The sequence below is a fragment of the Camelina sativa genome, chromosome 9 (genome assembly GCF_030686135.1).
Source record: "Camelina sativa cultivar CO46 ecotype springtype chromosome 9, ASM3068613v1".
In the NCBI taxonomy this organism is placed as follows: Eukaryota; Viridiplantae; Streptophyta; class Magnoliopsida; order Brassicales; family Brassicaceae; genus Camelina; species Camelina sativa.
In genome coordinates, this window is record NC_141888.1 from 31,338,675 (window position 1) to 31,359,045 (window position 20,371).

General features: G+C 36.8%; 1 protein-coding gene and 1 long non-coding RNA gene across 2 annotated transcripts; one reads left to right on the forward strand and one right to left on the reverse strand.

Moving 5' to 3' along the window:
• Nucleotides 1–1,860: 1,860 nt before the first annotated feature.
• LOC147939028 (uncharacterized) lies at nucleotides 1,861–2,657 on the reverse strand. Its single transcript, XR_015565338.1, has 2 exons — nucleotides 2,533–2,657; nucleotides 1,861–2,320 (listed from the first exon to the last, which is right to left on the reverse strand). It is a non-coding gene; the product is annotated as an uncharacterized LOC147939028 (long non-coding RNA).
• A 598-nt stretch (nucleotides 2,658–3,255) lies between these two features.
• Nucleotides 3,256–9,434, forward strand: LOC147939029 (putative LRR receptor-like serine/threonine-protein kinase At1g07650). Its single transcript, XM_087464133.1, has 24 exons — nucleotides 3,256–3,483; nucleotides 3,618–3,795; nucleotides 4,092–4,163; nucleotides 4,312–4,380; nucleotides 4,481–4,552; nucleotides 4,681–4,752; nucleotides 4,870–4,941; nucleotides 5,103–5,174; nucleotides 5,247–5,318; nucleotides 5,410–5,481; nucleotides 5,577–5,648; nucleotides 5,790–5,861; nucleotides 5,999–6,064; nucleotides 6,184–6,255; nucleotides 6,344–6,379; nucleotides 6,558–6,616; nucleotides 6,693–7,087; nucleotides 7,175–7,370; nucleotides 7,475–7,624; nucleotides 7,736–7,854; nucleotides 7,950–8,160; nucleotides 8,281–8,509; nucleotides 8,621–8,771; nucleotides 8,880–9,434. The coding sequence occupies exons 1-24, from the start codon at nucleotides 3,384–3,386 to the stop codon at nucleotides 9,237–9,239; spliced, it is 3,039 nt and encodes a 1,012-aa protein (XP_087320259.1). The 5' UTR covers nucleotides 3,256–3,383; the 3' UTR covers nucleotides 9,240–9,434.
• The last annotated feature ends 10,937 nt before the right edge of the window (nucleotides 9,435–20,371 follow it).

Here is a 20,371-nt window from a genome sequence, read left to right on the forward strand (position 1 = left end):
TTGTTTACCATATATTGTTTTTTTTTTTAATTATACAAGCAATTGGACATGTTTGGCAACATGGATATATGATATTTTTTTTCCAAAATCTTGTTTTGTACTCCCCAATTAATAGTATAGATGTAATCACATTTATTAATAACCAATCAAAACGGAACATATGTTTGTTTTAAATATAAATATAATTAATTAAAAGATGGATTGATGATCTTGATCTTACATGATACTGGAGTAATTAGCAATGAGCAATGAGCAACAACACCAAATATTACAACCACACTTCTATGACATTTATCTAAAAATAAAATTAAAACACAAACTTTGAATTAATATTTTTTATTTGCGTAATAATATTTTATACATGAATTAATATTTCTCAGTGCAATAATATTTTATTTGGGTAAAATAAAAAAGAGTCATTCAACAAAATCCAGAAAGCATCAGAGCAATAATATTTTTTATTTGCGTAATAATATTTGATACATGAATTAATATTTCTCAGTGCATAGTAGATATTTTCAGTCTCGTTCGTCGAAATGGACGGGCCTATTAAAATATGGTATGGGCGTGTCAAGTACGTTACAGGTGTAAGTAAGCAGCAGTGGCGGATCTAGAAAATAATTTTACCCGTAGCAATAATTTTAAACTATAAAAATTAAATAAAATATTTTAAAATCATGTCTTATAAGCATACTGTACATAATACCAATTCTTTACCATAGTTTCGACGAGCTAAAAAATACAAAAAAAAAATTGAAATAAAATTTAAAAAACCACTTAATATTAATTTTATTAAAATTTTCTTTTATTTCTACTAAGGTTACTCCAAGTAATAAATAAAACAATAACATAGAAGAAAATTATCTGAATATAATATTTTACGTTTGACGGAGAATAGGGAAGCTAAAGAGTCATGCATGTTTCACGTTTAATTTTTAGTTTGTAATGTACCAAAAAGAAATAAGTTTGTAATACATTTTTGCCAACTAAATGGGCTTAGAAATATTATTACGAGGAATTGGGTTTTCGTGTTTTACTAACACAATAGTTAAACGTGAGTATAGAAAAATAAAGTAACAGGGGCATTGAGTAAATTTTTAACAGGGGCATAAATTAAAATTGTAATAAATAACTCTACCTTCTAAAATTTTGACAGTGGCAACTGCCCCGCTTTACATCAACGTAGCTCCGCCCCTGGTAAGCAGCAACAACAAAAATGATCAAAAGATTTCAAAGTTGAAATAAATGATTGATGAACTTAACAACAAAACCTACTCCCCAGACTTCTATTACGTTGATATGTTACCTCGAATCTGACTCAAAAGAAGAAATATTACTTACTAATAAAAGAAGACTATAGAAGCTCCTAAAGTCATCCATCTCATCAAAATTAAAAACATCTTAGAGTAAGTCATATCATCAAGGTCTTCAAAATCTCTCCTCTAAGTGCCACATGGCAAATGGCAAAGATCAATTCTATATTCTTCTTTTCAGATCAAAGATCAAACGCTTCCAGTTCTCCCACTTATTTATCAGTTAGGCCAAAGCCATAAATATTAGATCACACTCCTCCATCCTCATTTTTCTTTAAATATCTCCTCTAAACGTTGCTTCCTCTTTAGATCCTTCTACCAAAAGTCTTTTTCTTTCCTTTTTAATTTCAGTGCCGTCTCTTATTGTATGTTGTCGATACCTTTAGAATTATGGTGTTTTCTTGTAGTGATTGCTTAAAAATACCATATCTCATAACTAGAATACTAAGGTTGTTTTTGTAAGGTACTTCCCAATTAATAAAGAAGAGATAACATTGATTGTATCAACTCTTCACCAATGTGTCCACATATTTATATGGTTACTTAATTAAGAAGAAGACTCATTAGTCATTTGGTAATTCAAATAATACTTAATACATAATATACATAAATGCATTGACTTTAACAAAGTAAAAAGTATAATACATAATATACATAAGTGCATTGACTTTAACAAAGTAAAAAGTATGAAACTTTGATATGACATTTATTTTCACTCATGTATTATTTTTTTTATTTGTTAACATAACCACCCACTCTTTTCTCTTATAGTCTCATTCAATATATTTTATTGTGAAGGTATAATAAAACTTAGCAATGAGTATTACAAGTGCAAAAAAGAGCTTCAGTATGCTCTCGACAACTGCACTGAAATGCTTTTTTTCTACTAGACGCAAAAGCTGCTACACATTCAGCCTCGTTTTTTTTCTTGTCACCGGTACACCTGTGAAATCGATCTATCCATAATTCATTTATCTTACAGACTTTCGTCTTTTGAGCTTCCATCTCTGTTACATAACAATACAGTATATATATGAACCACAAGACATTGTAATTATATATTTTTAAAAAAACTAGAATCGTACAACACATTACTATACATGGTATTATAAGATTTTCCTTTTTCATAGTTGCAGAATTCTTTCATCTAATAAAAAATTCTAATTTTTTTGCTGGTAAACAATCAGAATTAGTAAAAGATTGATATGGTGGTACGTACCTCGAATCTGACTCAAAATAAGAAACATGATAATATAAGAAAACAAAAATAACTTAGTAGATCTCATAACTATAAGGTTATCTTTACTCTCAAAAACTCGTACTATAAGTTTTCATTTATTGTTTAACACCGGTCGGTGATAAATAGACCCACATATGATAAAAATAGTTAAATCTATTAAAAGATAAGGGTGGAGCTAAGTCAACACCTTTATTTGAGATTACTATATATATACATGTAATCACATTCATTAATAACCAAACAAAACAGAACATATGTTTGTTTTAAATATAAATATAATTAATTGAAATATGGATCGATGATCTTGATCTTACATGATATTGGAGTACTTAGCAATTTCAATGACATTTATCTGAAAATAAAATAAAAACACAAACTTTGTAATTGGTAAAAAAAAAAAAATATATCATTCAACAAAATCCAGAAAGCATCAGAGCAATAATATTTTTTATTTGGGTAATAATATTAGATACATGAATTAATATTTCTCAGTGCATATATAGTCGATATTTTCAGTTTAGTTCGTCGAACTGGACGGGACTATTAAAATATGGTATGGGCGTGGCAAGTATGTTACGGGTGTAAGTAAGCAGCAATAACAAAAACGATCAAACGATTTCAAAGTTGAAATAAATGATTGATGACCTTAACAACAAACCCTACTCCTCAAAACCTTAATAATTAAATGCTGAAAAGAAGATTGACACAACTGACTACTCCATATCCATCATCACTGCGCATCTCCTCTTTGGCTTTAGCTGTCTTTCTTTATCACTCTTTACATCTTCTCTTTGGTTTTCGCTTTCCCTCTCGCTCTTTACAATAGGAACATGGTTACATCCCATTCTATGTATTGCGTTATCATCATAACATTGTTTTTCAGTGGGATTTTTGAATCTTGTAACACCATGAAGCTCCACGGTGATGAAGGTGCTACTATTTTTATTAGTTTTTTCTTACAACGTCATATACGATATATTTATTGTTGGCCTCTTTTTGACTATAATCTGATTCATATTTTGGTGCATGGATGATGATGATAATTAATGGTTGAGAATGGGCAGTAGCTCTATTGAAAGAGATAGGAAAGAAGATGAAGAAAAGAGATTGGGACTTTACCAACGATCCATGCAGTGGGAAAGGAAACTGGATTGTAAACTCTAATCTACTTCAAAAGAGCACTCTCACTTGTGATTGTTTCATTGATCCCCACAACTCATCGACGTGTCATGTCATTTCAATGTAAGCTAAGTCATTTTTCTCCACCACTTATATATATATATTACAAAATGGTCATTCTTATAGTGGTGTTGGATCTATCTTGGATTTTTTAAAAATTTAACTTTAATTATCTAGTTATTCATGAGTCTCTCTAGTAGTGCGGTTGCGACATCTATTCGAGAAGAAAGCAAAACGTTCCTGCTTATAAATATAGTTTGTCACCCAAGGAAGACCTAATCATGCATTTTCAGAATCAATAATCAAGTCATATATTTTTGATACAGAGACCACAATTTTTTTTTTTGCTTTCTCTGCAGAGTTTTGACGTCGCAGAATTTGACAGGCATTATCCCCCCAGAGTTCTCTCAGCTCCGTTATCTCAAAACTCTGTAAGTTCTCTCAGCTCCGTTATCTCAAAACTCTGTTAAAAAGAAGAAAAAAAAGAAGCAAATAGACTATAATTAAATTTAAATGTAACATAGTATTTGTGCAATGATTCTTGACGCGTACGTTGTATATACCACTTAATTTGTGCAGGATCCTTCGTCGTAACTGTCTTGTTGGATCAATACCAAAGGAATGGGGATCAATGCATTTGGAAAAGTTGTAAGATCACTACTGTTATTTATTTTTAATTGTTGTGTAATTAATTAGTTAATATTAACTAAATGATCGATGTCTTTGTTGGTTCAATGGACACATGCAGATCTTTTTTGGGGAACCGACTAACGGGTCCATTTCCGAAAGTGTTAACCAGCATTACATCACTCCGAATTCTGTAAATTTCTGCATAATTGAGCCAGTGACTTTTATTAATGTGACTTAATATTTGCTCATAATGTTTTAGTTATGATTCTTGACGTTCTAAGAATTTAACTTGAGCATTTGAAATATATAATTATGTAGGGAACTCGAAGGAAACCAATTTTCAGGACCAATCCCTCCTGAGATTGGAAATTTGGTTAATCTGGAAGAATTGTAAATTTCTTGACACTCTCTCGTTCATATCGTTTTCAATCTTGTATACTTTTTTTAGTCGTTAGTTACTATTTATCCTTTTTTTTTTATCTATCTGATTTTTATTTTTGGCGGCAGATCGCTGTCTTCAAATTCTTTCAGTGGTCCTTTACCTGAACAGCTTGGACTCCTTAAAAACCTGCACTTCATGTAAGGATATATTTTATATATAGTTCTTTGACATTTGGTTAATATTATCATGATCAAACTCACACACAAAAAAAAAAAACAAAAAACAAAGAGTAAATTAATTCCCTTGTTATTTAAATTTAACGATTTCACTCTTTTGGTTGTATTTGTCGTCTGGTTAGGAGGATAAGTGATAATGACTTTACTGGGCGAATACCAGAATTCATTGGAAACTGGACAATGTTATATCATCTGTAAGATCACTAGTGCTCTCGATCGATTTAGCTTCTCATGGAAAATATATGCACTGAAATATTGTTTTGTAGGGAGATGTTTGGTAGCGGTTTGGATGGTCCATTACCTTCCAGTACTTCAGCCCTGACTAGCTTGTTCAAACTGTACACACCAATATTTTTATTCTCTTCAAATCTGGTTACTCTTGAAACAATGTTGCTTCATTATTCTTATTACGTATATATAATATGACAGCCAGATTAGCGATCTAGGTGGAAAATCGTCGCCCTTCCCTCCGTTGCAGAATTTGAAGTCTCTCACTGTATTGTGAGTTATATATATAGAACACAATTTTTTTTCTGTTTTGTATGCAGTAAAAAGATATCTAATTAGATAACATTTAACCTTGGATATGCATGCAGGGAGTTGAGGAGATGCAACATAAACGGACGAATTCCAAAATATATTGGAGATATGACGAGACTCAAAACACTGTAAGTCATCAAGATACATTGAAGGGGGAAAGAAAAGCCTTCGATTTTTAATTAACTTGATTATATAGAGCTAAAATCAATATATATATATATATATATGATGTTGATTATATGTTGATTTTTAACATGTTTGCTGTGTAGTGACCTCAGTTTTAACCTGTTAACCAACAACATTCCATCATCATTGGCCAACTTGAAGTTAGCAGATTATATGTAAGTACTAACTTCGTTTTAGGTAAAATATAGTTTTACTGTAGTTTTAATATCTTCTCCATTTATGGAGATTATATTTTCAAATCTATATCTACTTTTTTTGGTAGAATTTAAAATCTATATATTTGTATCATCAGTTACTTGGCAGGAAACAAGTTCACAGGGGGTGTTCCAAACAGTTTTATCGAAAGCAACAAATATATGTAAGATATATATATATATATATATTGCTAAAATTAATTTGTGTCAAGTATATATATATATATATATATATATAGAGACATTTAATTTTAAATTATCTTTGTTCTACTTTTATGTGCAGAGATATATCTTCCAACAATTTCACCCTTCAAAGTTCAATTCCTAGTGGTGATTGTGATCAAGTTAATAATGCGTAAGTTTGCACAAATAACTCATAATCATAACAATTTCCTCATTATACGTTCGTTTCAGAAAATGATAATGTTGTTTTTCATTTCTAGGAATTTGGTGGAAAGCTTTTCCATGTGGAATGAATCGTAAGAAACCATGCGTGTTTATAAAAAAAATATGATTGTTTTTTTGTTGATGACTGTTTTTGTGGTTAATTCTCTCTTTAAGTGTTTTGTTCTTTTCAGCTATGCTTATTAGTGAACTGATTATGATAATGGGGGGTTTTTTTTTTCTTTCTGTTTTCCTCTTAATTTGGTATTTCAGATATAAGGGCTACCCTTGTTACTTCCAACACTTCCCTTGCCTTTTGCCTGAAAGAAAGTGTAAGCTACAAACACTTTTCTGAGAGCCTTATATATTTGCATCTTGATTAAAATTTATAAAGAAAAATTCTTGCAGACAAATATAAGCTGTACATAAACTGCGGAGGAGGTGAAACAAAAGTTGATAAAGAAAAGACATACGAAGCTAACATAGAGGGCCAACGATCTTCTACGTTTGTCTATGGCTCTCACAAGCACTGGGCGTTTAGCAGCACCGGACACTTCATAAATGAACTTACAGAAGTGGATGACTACACCGTGGCTAACACCTCTACACTGTCAGCCAATGCTTCGTCTCCACGTTTTGTTCTTTACAAGACGGCTAGGATTTCTCCTCTCTTGTTGACCTACTACGGACTCTGTCTGGGAAATGGGCAGTACACTGTGAGTCTCCACTTCGCAGAGATAATATTTACCAGCGACAGTACATTCTACAGTCTTGGCAGACGAGTGTTCGATATTTATGTTCAGGTACGTCTCTGTGGAATCCAACAAATGTAAATCATAACAACTAAACTCTTACTTTATTTTTATATAACTACTGTCTACTGCTCACAGGAGAAGTTGATGATCAAAGACTTCAACATTGAAGAAGCTGCTGGTGGTACGGGCAAGCCAATCATAAAAACATTTGTGGTAAATGTAACAAATCACAATTTGAAGATCAGCTTGAGGTGGGCTGGCAAAGGGACAACTACGCTTCCAATTAGAGGAGTTTATGGCCCAATGATCTCTGCTATATCAGTTGAACCTAGTATGTTATCTTACTTCAAATTAAATCTGCTTTCACTTCTTAAAGGGGAATCTTATTAGCAGATAGATAGATGGTACGTACGGCATTTAATTTGTTTGTGGCAGATTTCAAACCTCCGACGCATGATGGCAAGAAGAATACCCTACTAATTGTAGGAATTGTAGTTGCAGCAGTAATCTTCATTTTGGTCATCATACTTGTCGTAGTGTTTTGCTTCTGGAGAAGAAGGTCTTACAAAAATGCCATGGACAGAGGTATAGATAGACACTAGCTAGCTAGGTCTACTTTTGTGTAGGCTGCTTCTTTGTGTCTACTAACGCTTTAATTTGAATTTTTTTTTTAAAAAAAATTCTATAACCATACAGAGCTGAAGGGTTTAGATCTCCAGACCGGAAATTTCACTCTTCGACATATAAAAGCAGCCACTAATAACTTTGATGCAGCAAACAAGATTGGTGAGGGTGGGTTTGGCTCTGTTTACAAGGTTGTTATCCCTCAACTTTCTCTGTTTTTGACAAAACCTAAAAGATGGCTACATTTTGTAAGAGATCATTAGAGTGGCTCTTTCTCTTGGTGCAGGGCGAGTTGTCAGAGGGGAGAATGATTGCAGTTAAGAAATTGTCTTCAAATTCCAAGCAAGGAAGCCGTGAGTTTGTGAATGAATTAGGAATAATCTCATCTCTACAACATCCAAATCTTGTGAAACTATATGGATGTTGTGTGGAGAAGAAGCAACTGATATTGGTCTACGAGTATCTGGAGAACAACTGTCTATCTCGTGCTCTATTTGGTTAGTTTCCTCAAAACTTTTCGATAGAAACCATGTATATATATCTATGATCCGGTGACATGCATGAAAGCTAAAAGTCCCTATGATAATTTTTTTTTCTGAAAAAAAAAATATTCACAGGATCGAGACTGCAATTAGAATGGCCAACAAGGAAGAAGATTTGCTTAGGCATAGCAAGAGGACTAACATTTCTCCATGAAGGTTCTGTGATCAAGATTGTGCACAGGGATATAAAGGCGAGCAACGTGTTGCTCGATGAGGATCTCAACGCAAAAATTTCTGACTTTGGTTTGGCAAAGCTAAATGATGATGACAACACACACATCAGAACTCGTATCGCTGGAACACCGTAAACTTTGTCTTTTTTTTTTTTTTTTTTTTTACTAATGAGTTCCAAGTATTAAAGTTCTCAAGGGTAAATCACTTTTCTTGATACTCTTAATACATTTGCATGTTACAGAGGATATATGGCTCCGGAATACGCCATGCGTGGTTACTTGACTGAAAAAGCTGATGTTTATAGCTTTGGCGTTGTTGCCCTTGAAATTGTCAGTGGAAAGAGTAACTCAAGCGTGAAACCAAGCGAAAACTTGGAGTGCCTTCTTGATCGGGTAAACAGTTTCCATCTATTCCTCTGCTTTAAAAAAAAACTGTTATTAAGTGAAAAAATAAACCACAGATCTAGTAACTTTGGTTTCTCTCTTCCTTCTCACGTGTAGGCTGACGTTTTGCAAGACATGGGATGCTTACTAGACCTGGTTGATCCAGTGCTAGGTTCAGCTTACTCAAAAGAGGAAGCGATGGTGATCTTGAACGTGGCGCTAATGTGCACTAACACGTCCCCGGCGTTAAGGCCAAAAATGTCGCTGGTCGTGAGTGTCCTCGAGGAAAAGACCGCAATGAAAAACCTGTTGTCGGACCCAAACTTCTCAGCACTGAACCTGAAGCTGAAGGCTTTAAGGAAATTCACTTGGCAGAGCGAAGCCTCCACAAGCGGACCTCGTACCACTGATGACTCTGTTGATGCGGAGGAGAACACATTAAAAGACGAAATAGTAGAAGACCCCGAACTTGAGTGAGAGTAACCCTGCACCATATTTGTTTAAGCAAATGATATGACATTATGGCCATATCCCAAACTTAGTTTCCAGAAGAAAAGAAAAAAAACAAGAAAACTAAATGTTTGTTGAAAATATGGTTACGAAGATGTTTTTTTATATATATGTTAAACATTCTTAATTAGCAAATTAAAAACAGAACCATGTTAACCAATAGCCATCAATAACTCCACTCGAGTATATATGTAGACTTATCAGACCATCTCCATCCCTCATTTCTATGAGGTGGTCCTCTCATGATCTCCACAATACATTTTTTTTTAAAACTATAAATGTGTACAACAAAATTAAAATAAAACTATAGTATGAATATGCTTTCCTTTTTTATAGTTGCAGTTTTTTCTATCCAATTAAAAATTCCTTCTTTTTTTATTGATAAAGCATTCATTGATCACTGACATATTTTTTTGCTGGTAACATCACAACTACTAAGAGATTGATATGTTACCTCGAATCTGACTTAAAAGAAAGAAATATTACTTACTAATAAAAGAAGTCTATTGAATCTCCTAAAGCCATCCATCTCATCAAAATTAAAAACATCTTAGAGTAAGTCATATCATCAAGGTCTTCAAAATCTCTCCTCTAGGTGCCACTTGGCAAATGGCAAAGATCAATTCTATATTCTTCTTTCGAGATCAAACGCTTCCAGTTCTCCCACTTATTTATCAGTTAGGCCAAAGCCATAAATATTAGATCACACTCCTCCATCCTCATTTTTCTTTAAATATCTCCTCTAAACGTTGCTTCCTCTTTAGATCCTTCTACCAAAAGCCTTTTTCTTTCCTTTTTAATTTCAGTGCCGTCTCTTATTGTATGTTGTCGATACCTTCCGATTTTTGGTGTTTTCTTGTAGTGATTGCTTAAAAAAACCATATCTCATAACTAGAATAATTACTAAGGTTGTTTTCGTAAGGTACTTCCCAATTAATAAAGAGGAGATAACATTGATTGTATCAACTCTTCACCAATGTGTCCACATATTTATATGGTTACTTAATTAAGAAGAAGACTCATTAGTCATTTGGTAATTCAAATAATACTTAATACATAATATACATAAGTGCATCTATACTATTAAAAAGAAAGCATTTTTAATAAGTAGACACAGATTAAGACATTATTACAATGAAATGCCACTGAAAACTGAATAGGGATAAATATAAATAATGAGCCAAACAGACTGAAATTAAAAATCATTTGTACATTGAAAAATGGCGTATCATTTGAGAATATAATTTTCATGTTTTATTTTAAACATATTTTAATTTTATTCATAAAATCTCTTTTCATTACATGTTTCATGTCAAAAGCTTCCATAGCTTTTATTATTATCTATTAATTATGGGTTAAGAAATAGTATATTTTTGAGTACATATATGGAGCTAGCTATAACAATATTTAGCAAGATGAGTATTACATAAGCAAGAAAGACCTTCACTTGCTACATTACACCAGCATCCAAAAACATGTTGCCTTTTCTCTTTGAAAGCTGCTACGCATGCATCGTTACGTTCGTTCCTGCGAACGGGACACGTATGATTTTTCCAGGCATAATGCACCCTGCACAGTTTTGGCTTCCGAGCATCCATCTCTATCAATTTATATAAACCAAAAGACATTTTTATAAACAATTGGAGACGCAGCAACTTTGAAACTAAACCATGGTTTAGACCTCTTTCCCTTTTTTTGTTGATTTAAACCTCTTTCCTTTTTTCGTTAATTCAACTAAATTTTCGCAATTAATTCAAATTTTACAAGTAATTAACCAAGAAAAAAAAAACTCTCTCAAGCGGCGATTACAATGGCGATTCTAGGGTTTTGACCCGATAAGATTTCTTCTTTAGCTGGATAAGGGTCCGATTTGGTCTCTGTATGGGAAGAGCAATGGTTTCACGGGCGGGTTTTTCTTTTGGTTTTGGGGTTTTTGCTCTGGTTTTGGAAACAAGGGGATCCCACGGGATTACGATTTGGTGGATCTGGGCGATCCCAATCTGGGAAAGGATGGGATCTTCGTGAGTGGGAGTTTTATTCGGGGAAGGTCGGTTTGCTTGGAGACTGTACGGGATGTCGACGGGATTCTCTGTGGGTTTTAGTTTCCATGTCTGGTTTTAATTATACTAGGAAGGCGCGATCTGGTCTTTATGGAGATTATGTCGAATCGGGGGATGTTTGGAAAGGGTCGGATCCCTTGGGATTTAGTTTCCACCTGGTCAGGATCGGATCTCTTCTGATTGATATCACATATTTGTGGTGCGTTTATAGCTGGTATCGCTTGGGGTATAAAGGGACACAGACACAAACGGGAGGTATACGGTTTCATTTTGAGTCATCTTTTTCCTCTTGTTTCAGTGTTTATGTTGCTCTTGTTTCAGTGTTTCTGTTGCTCTTGGTTCGAAGCTGTTTGGTTTTATCATGTCACAGAGTATTTTGTTGGGGAAGGGTTCGGTGGTTTCGTCGGAGGAAGCCGTGCAACCACGAAGGAGGATAAAGATTCCATATTTTGATAACTCAGACCTTATTGCTGGTTACTCAAAAACGGTGATCGGTCGCTGTTTCAATCCGCAAGTGCAGGATATGAAATCCTTGTTGATTGTGTTGCCAAGGATCTGGCAAGTGGAGGGGCGTGTAGCGGGAGCAGACTTGGGATCAGGGAAATTCCAATTTGATTTTGAGGATGAAGCGGACATTGAGGCGGTTTTGAAGATGGAACCATTCCATTTTGATTCATGGATGGTCTCGTTGGTAAGATGGACACCAGTGGTGGATCCAGCTTATCCGTCCTCTCTCCGGTTTTGGGTGCGTGTCTCAGATGTCCCCATTCAGTTTTGGGCTGTGCCAACATTTCGTGGTATTGGTTCGGCATTGGGGATTGTTGACGAAGTGGATATTGATAGAGGGCGAGTGCGTCTTACTATCGACGGCCTCAAGCCTCTTTGTTTTGAGACTGATATCAAGTTTTATAATGGTGAAGTGACGATTGTCAAGCTCGATTATGAGCGTTTGTATGGTTGGTGCAAGGTCTGCTTCAGTTTGTGTCATGATGAGACTGTTTGTCCCAAGACCAAGCGGGTGACAGCGGGTGGTGAACGCGTGGGGTCTGAGGCTACTCAGGATCAGGGGGAGTTCATGAGCTACAAGGGAGCGGTTCTGGTGGAAGCACGGAGGGGTCCAGGTTACATCAAAGGGGGACACAAGGGGTCAACGTATGGCGGTCCGAGGGCTAAAGCAGAGGCTTTTCAGGGTAGGACCTCTCGACATAAGGGGACATCCTCTTCAGGGAGTTCACATGATCGGAGGCGTCCAGATGCGGAGGGGGGTTAGGTACGGAAACGGCAAGACAACGTGGTAGCTTCGGTTACAGAGTCTATAAACCCACAGGTGGTGCAGAGTATGGGTTTGGTCCAGGATCCGGTTCAGAAAGTGGTCAAGAAGGCCTTATTTCAAGATGTGAGTGCACCGGTGGTTCCCATAGGGTCCTCTTTGGCCGTAGTTGCTGATGGTGGTGCAATGGAAGAGGGACAGATCGTGGATGCGCCAGCAATTGATCTTGGGGAGGTCCCGGGGGGGTACGGTTGATGAGCAGGTGTCGGGTATTGCTCTTCTCGCTATGGACTCTGTTGGGGATGGGATATCTCATGTGGATTTAGGTCTTCAAGATGCTCAACAGGAGCACTCGAGTGAGAAGATATTGGTTGATGGGGACACACAGAGTGGTCACTTCGATGCTGAAATGGTTCCGCGTGGAAAAGCGCAGGATGTGGGGGATGCGGAGGACGACCCAGACTTGTTTGATGATCTGGAGGAGGAGATGGGGGGTGCGGATGATGTTCAGGGGGAGGAGGTGGAGGTCGCTTCAACGTTAGTTACTGGGCAGAAGACTAGGCGTGGTAAGGGAACTTTGCTACGAGGGGTAAGTGCAAAAAAGAGGATTGCTCAGATGTTGCTTTCTCCGAGGAAGCGCCCCGCTCAGCGAGCGGTTGGTGGGGAGAGTGGTGTCGGCCCAAAGGCCTAGGAAGGGCCCAAGGGAGGAATAGGTGGGGCTAAGCCACCAAAACCAAAGTTTATTCTATGAATGTTTTGAGTTGGAATTGTCAGGGGTTGGGGAATAAGGCTACTATAGAGAATCTTAGAGATCTCTGGAATAAGCATAGGCCAGATTTTTAATTTCTTATGGAAACAAAAAAATCCTTTTCTTTTTTGGAAAAATTTGTAGGCCATTTTGGCTATAATAATTTAAAAACTGTAGAACCTGTTGGTTCAAGTGGTGGATTGGCTTTATTTTATAATAAAGATGATTTTGATGTTTCAATTTTGTATGAGTCTAATCAGTTAATTGATGTCGAAGCAGTTTATAAAGGACGTATTATTCATTTATCTTTTGTATATGGAGATCCTGTGCCTCAAAAGAGGGATTTAGTTTGGGAAAGGCTGGTGCGGATTAGTACAACTCGCTCTACTCCTTGGTTTATAATTGGGGATTTAAATGAATTAACCGGTAATCATGAGAAACGTGGGGGAAAACTCAGACATGCCTCCTCTTTTCTCTCTTTTAATGGAATGATCCAGGACTGCGGTTTTGTGGAATTTCCCTATTTGGGAAATTGTTTGTCTTGGCGAGGTTGGCGAGATAAGAAACCTATTCGGTGTCGTATGGATAGGGCTTTGGGCAATGCGGATTGGCATGATCTTTTTCCAGATACGGTTACAGAATATTTGCCAATGATAGCCTCGGATCATGCGCCTTTGGTTGCTACTTTGGGTGCCAAACGACCAAGGGGTCGCCGGGGTTTCATGTTTGACTGCTGATGGGTGGGAAAGGAGGGTTTAATGGATGCAATCTCGGCCGGTTGGCTGCGGGAGCAGAATAGGGGCTCCACTAGTTTTGCCGACAAGATTGTGAACTGTCGCCGAGCGATTTCCCGATGGAGGAAACAGCAGGCTCCCTACGGGAGGGATTTGATTGAGGATCTTAAGAGACAGTTAGAGGTAGCACAGGCTAATGATGCCACGGGTCCGGAGGTCATCTCTGATCTCAATGCCCGGTTGCGCGAGGCCTGTAAGGATGAGGAGATTCATTGGTATCAGAAGAGTAGGAATCGATGGATGCGACTGGGGGACAAGAATACAAAGTATTTCCAGGCACAAACTAAGCAACGCCGGGCCCGGAATAGGATCTTCGGTTTGTTTGATAAACAGGGTATTTGGTCTACCGAGGAGCAAGATATTTGTGCCACGGCAGTGGCGTATTTTGAGGAGTTATTTACTACGATCTCGCCGGGTAATTTTGAGGATGTTCTAAAGGAGGTTGAAACAGTTATTACGGATACGGAAAATTTACGGTTAACGGCCCCAGCCACGGAGGCCGAGGTTAAAAAGGCCTTGTTTATGATGCACCCGGATAAAGCACCCGGCCCTGATGGTATGACAGCTCTGTTTTTTCAAAAGGCTAAGAGTATTGTTAAAGCGGATCTTGTCTCAATGGTAAATCAGTTTTTAACTGAGGGTGTTTTTGATACGGCTTTAAATCGTACGCATATCTGTCTTATTCCCAAGGTAACAAAGCCGACTCGGATGGCAGAGATGCGGCCGGTTAGTTTGTGCAACGTGGGGTATAAAATCATTTCAAAGGTTTTATGTCAACGGCTTAAGCGGTTGTTGCATGGTCTCATCTCGAAGACTCAATCAGCCTTTGTTCCAGGTCGATTGATTTCGGATAATATCCTGATTGCTCAGGAGATGTTTCATGGTTTGCGTACTAATAATTCATGTAAAAGTAAGTTTATAGCCATAAAGACGGATATGAGTAAGGCGTATGATAGAGTGGAGTGGGCTTTTGTTGAGGCTCTTTTACGAAAGATGGGATTTGCGGATAAATGGATCTCGTGGATTATGTTTTGTATCTCTTCCGTTGAGTACAGGGTTCTTCTTAATGGTCAACCCAATGGGCTGATAGTCCCAGAAAGGGGTTTGAGACAGGGCGATCCGCTTTCTCCTTACATTTTTATCTTGTGTACGGAGGTTCTGATTGCTAATATTCGGAAGGCGGAGGAGGAAAAGAAGATTACAGGTATAAAGGTGGCAAATAAGTGTCCGCCAATTACGCATTTGCTGTTTGCGGACGACAGTCTTTTTTTCTGTAAGGTTGATAGAGCTCAATGTGGGATTGTGTTGGATATTCTAAAACAGTACGGGGCTGCCTCGGGTCAGCAGATAAATTTTGAGAAGTCTTCAGTTCAGTTTGGACATAAGGTTGATGACCAGGCCAAGGCGGAGATGCAGGGTGTTCTTGGTATCACTAATGTAGGGGGCATGGGATCGTATTTGGGACTTCCGGAAAGTTTGGGGGGTTCGAAAACACAGGTTTTCTCCTTTGTTCGGGATCGGTTGCAGAACCGGACAACTGGTTGGTCAGCGAAACTGTTGTCAAAAGGAGGAAAGGAGGTGATGATTAAGTCGGTTGCGACTGCGGTACCGACATTTGTGATGTCTTGTTTTCGCCTACCAAAAACAATAACATCCAAATTAACTAGTGCAGTGGCGAACTTCTGGTGGAGCTCTAATGGACAGTCTGGGAGTATGCATTGGATAGCTTGGGAAAAGCTTTGTTGTAGCAAGCAGTTGGGTGGGTTGGGATTTAGGAGTGTGGATGATTTTAACACGGCTATGTTGGCCAAACAGTTATGGAGATTGATAGAATGTACGGACTCTCTGTTTGCTCGGGTTTTTAAGAGTAGGTATTACCGAAATTCAAATCCTATGGAACCCCTACGGTCATACTCTCCTTCTTATGGTTGGAGAAGTATTGTTTCAGCTAGATCTCTGGTAAACAAAGGGCTTATTAAAAGGGTTGGCTCAGGGGACTCCATTTCTATATCGCAGGATCCCTGGGTTCCAGCTCAATTCCCGAGACCAGCTTTAAGTAATGGTCCTTGTCAGGATCCAGAACTTCGATTGACTCACATGATCAATCGCCACACAAACTCTTGGCACAGGGATCTGCTCTACGAGCATTTTGATCCCGTAGATGCCGCTTTGATAGAAGCTTTGCCTTTAAGTAATTGTTCCCGGGCAGATTATTTAGGTTGGCACTTTACTAAGCATGGCAAGTATACGGTAAAATCAGGTTATGAGGTGGCGCGTTATGCGACCCCGAATACCTTTCAACCTACTGGGGCAGGGCCAGAGTTAACCCCTCTTTTGGCTAAGGTTTGGAAGGTTCCATGTCCACCCAAATTGCAGCACTTTATGTGGCAAGTATTGACGGGTTATATTTCGGTATCGGCGAATTTAAAACGTCGAGGGATAGATTGTGATGTTGACTGTGTATGGTGTGGGGCCGATGTGGAAGATATAAATCACGCTATTTTTGTGTGTCCACCGGCTCGCCAGGTTTGGGCTTTAGCGAATGTTCCGGTAGGACCACAACTTTTCCCCACGGAGTCAGTTTATGCTAATGTGGATTATTTCTTGGGTTCAACTAACCCGGGTTCACAGGTCGCCGCGTTTCCTTGGATAATGTGGTATATTTGGAAAGCACGGAATGCTCGAGTTTTCGAGAACCAGGTTGAACAACCTATTAAGGTTGTTCGGGTGGCGATAGGTGAAGCTCAGACTTGGCAGCAGGCACAGCTGGAGACAGATCTGGCTGAGCTTCAGTCCTCCCCTAGTGTTTTGTCTGCTGGGCCGCAGCCCCATATTTTTTTTCTCCCGCCGTTTGTTTCCGGCCATCGGTGTTTCCTGGACGGTTCTTGGAAAGAAACTGATATTTTTGCAGGTGCAGGTTGGGTTTGTACTTCCTCACAAGGATCATCCCCGATTCTCGGCGCCACCAATTTCCGGCATAGTTTGTCCCCGTTACATGCAGAAGTCGAAGCTTTCATTTGGGCGATGCGGTGCATGATTGGACACGATTTCCGGGAGGTGGTGTTTTATACGGACTGTTCCGATTTGGTGAAGATGGTGTCTTCGCCTCAGGATTGGCCCACCTTCGCAACATACCTAGACGACATCAAGACTGATAGGGAGGAGTTCTCTTCTTTTGATTTGGTTCAGGTACCTCGAAATGCAAATGTTCGTGCGGATTCGTTGGCTCGTCGAGCGCGCTCTTCTCCGCAGCATGTTAAGTTTGTAAACGTTTTTCCCCCAAATTGGCTCACTTGAGTTAATTCCTTTATTGTTGACAAAAAAAAAAAAGTAAGTAACCAATTAAAATTAAACACAAAGCTGATATATTACCTTGAAAATGACTCAAAAACGAATAACATAATAACGCAAGAAAACATGAACACTGTAGCAGATCTCATTACTTAAAATGTAGCAGATCAAACAAATGTGTCTCGTAATGTATACACAAAGTTATATTAGAATACTACTTCTTTTTCCAATAACGATCATATATAATGTATACACAAAGTTATATTAGAATACTACTTTTTTTTCCAATAACGATCATATATATATCCAAACAAACGATATTAATAGTTGATTTCTATTAAAAGATAGTGGTTCACAGTATTTTGCGCTTATAACTCTAACTAGATTAAAGACCCGTGCTAGAGTACGGGTTGAAATTTATTTTATTTATATTGTACTTTTATGTAAAATATAATTTTATGTTATTGTTTTTAAAAGTTTTTTTGGATAAAACATTATGCAATGAAATCATATGCTAAACATGAACGCTCGAAAAAACATCTATTTTGTAAGTTTTATATTGTTAATGATTCTTGATAATTACCCATGCTATAACACTGGTTAAATTTTATTTCGTAATCTATCTTGTAACCCACTATTTAACTTGTAACCAATCATTCTATCAATTTCGTAATCTATCTTTGGTTAACGTTGTGGTCTATCAATAAAATCTGTGGAAAAGAATTTTGTAATATTGTGTTTAAAGATCTTTGGAAACAACGTGATATATGACTAAAATCTTCCAAAAATACAGTTTGGAATATTCATGATTTTATTTTTTACCATTAATATATCAATTATCAATTTGGAATATCCATAATATTTTGGTGTGTCCATTAATATTAATATATGGATTAATATATAACCTGTCTATAACCTATTTGTAACCATTTATTAAAATTATAAAGTCTACAAAAACTACGTTGTGTACTTCCCTTTTATTAAAAGGGGGATTAGTGTCTATTGTATGGAAAAGAACACTAAAGTATGTTTTATTTCTTTGGGGCATTCTCAAAAATACCTCTTTTTAAAACTACCCCTCACTATATATAAAATGACAAAACTACATTTTCTTTGAGTGACAGCAAAAATGTACAATCATCAAAATTGACAAAAATTCCCGCCAAAAAATAAAACAAATTCTCGAATTTTGGGCAGGAAATTTTTTTTTGCGGAAAAATATGTCGGATTTTTTATTTGTGGCGGGAAATTTTGTTTTTCTTTTTAGTGATTAAATTAATTTTCATGTAAGGGTAAAATGGTTATTAAAATTAAAAGAGGGCAAAAATGAAAATGGCCAAAAATAAGAATTTTTGAGAAAATATATATGAAAAAGTATATTTCTAACAAATTTCCTATTTCTTTTTGTTTCTCACGATTTTTTTTACTATTTATAAGAATTATTTTTCCACTTTTCACACGTGGGACCTAGTTTTTGAATGAAGCATATTTTTTTAATAAAGTTACATTCCTCACATAATTAAGGTTATATGACTCTTATAAAAAAAATACATTACATATTTTTAGTATAAATTGATTAAATTTGGTTATATAGCTTGCTAAAGTTGGGGTTTTGACCCCTGTCAATATTTTTACAAACTTTCAAATGCACCCACTAATTCATATACATCTTTTCATTTATTATTGTAACTAGTAATAGACCCATACTACGTACGGGAAATTATTTTCTAACTTAAAATTATTGGATTTTAAACAACTAAATATATTGAAAATGTTATTACTGTCTAATCAAATACCTAAAACAAAAAAAAAGTTGTTCTCTAAAAAAATCATTGCATCATCACAAAAATTGGAGGGAAAAAAAAACCTGTTGCATAAACAAAACCCTTAATATGTGATGATGCATCTACTCATGTTTTAAAAGCGAAAGTTTGTGCATCAAACAATAATACCAGCTAGCATCACCAAAAAAACCATATGTGAAAGTTTGTGTATCATCTGCTTTTAATCTGTTCTTAAGAATCATGGAGTAGTATTATACAAAATATCATCAACAACATATGCATACTCCCACTTCTTAGAATTCAGAATCTCATCCATTTCACATCTTCTACCTTTAGACCTTAAACAAAGTTATTCGCTGGATCTCTTATGTAAATCTTACCCTCCACCACCACACAGCCAAATTACGTTTGACCTATCTTCATGGCTGGCTTTGTCATCTCAGCCTCAAGCTCTCACATTTTTCTCTCTGTATTAAGCACCATGACCTTCTGTTAAGGTAAAGAGACAACAGAACACACAAAATTACACTTGGAACGCGCTTTTAATCAATTTTATAAAAACCCTCGTTTCTTACAAGACTTGAAAAACAAAGCTCACTCTTTTCTATATCAAACACAACACCTTGTGTAGATCTAAAAGAGTATACACACTCACCTTCAAAGCCTTTTTGTATTTGCTTGAAGATTTACAAAACTCACAACTTTATCCCCACGAATGCTAACTCTTTTTGCGGCTAGCCCTCGTCACTTTATAGCCTCACACACGATCTCTAACCTAGATCTCTGTGTATGCTAACTAAAAGGAAATATTCCTTATCCCTAAGAAAATATCCTTCCTTATCCTAGTCGATCAAATATACTATTAATAACTTCGAGTATATCTCGATCTCTTCTTTCTTCCTTCTCATACATCTTGTCATCGCGTCCCACAATCTTTCTTCACGTCAGCACATCACACCACGTCAGCATATCAGCACTCTGAGACACTTCGCAGACTCCTGTCACCTTCAGAGCTCTGATGCATTTTCACCTTCTTTATCCTCCGATGACTAAACACGCTCCGATTACGTAGATTTTGTCGATGAGGGTGGGATTGTATCACCAATAGGCCTACGAATGAGGGAGACGGGGTGCACCGTATGAGACGTACGT

What these genes read in the sequence shown, in the direction of transcription:
- LOC147939029 (XM_087464133.1), top strand. Translation starts at nt 3,384, where the DNA reads ATGGTTACATCCCATTCTATGTATTGCGTTATCATCATAACATTGTTT. An exon ending in CAAAAATGCCATGGACAGAG is followed by an intron (nt 7,625 to 7,735) that starts GTATAGATAGAC and finishes ATAACCATACAG; the next exon opens with AGCTGAAGGGTTTAGATCTC. An exon ending in ACTCGTATCGCTGGAACACC is followed by an intron (nt 8,510 to 8,620) that starts GTAAACTTTGTC and finishes TGCATGTTACAG; the next exon opens with AGGATATATGGCTCCGGAAT.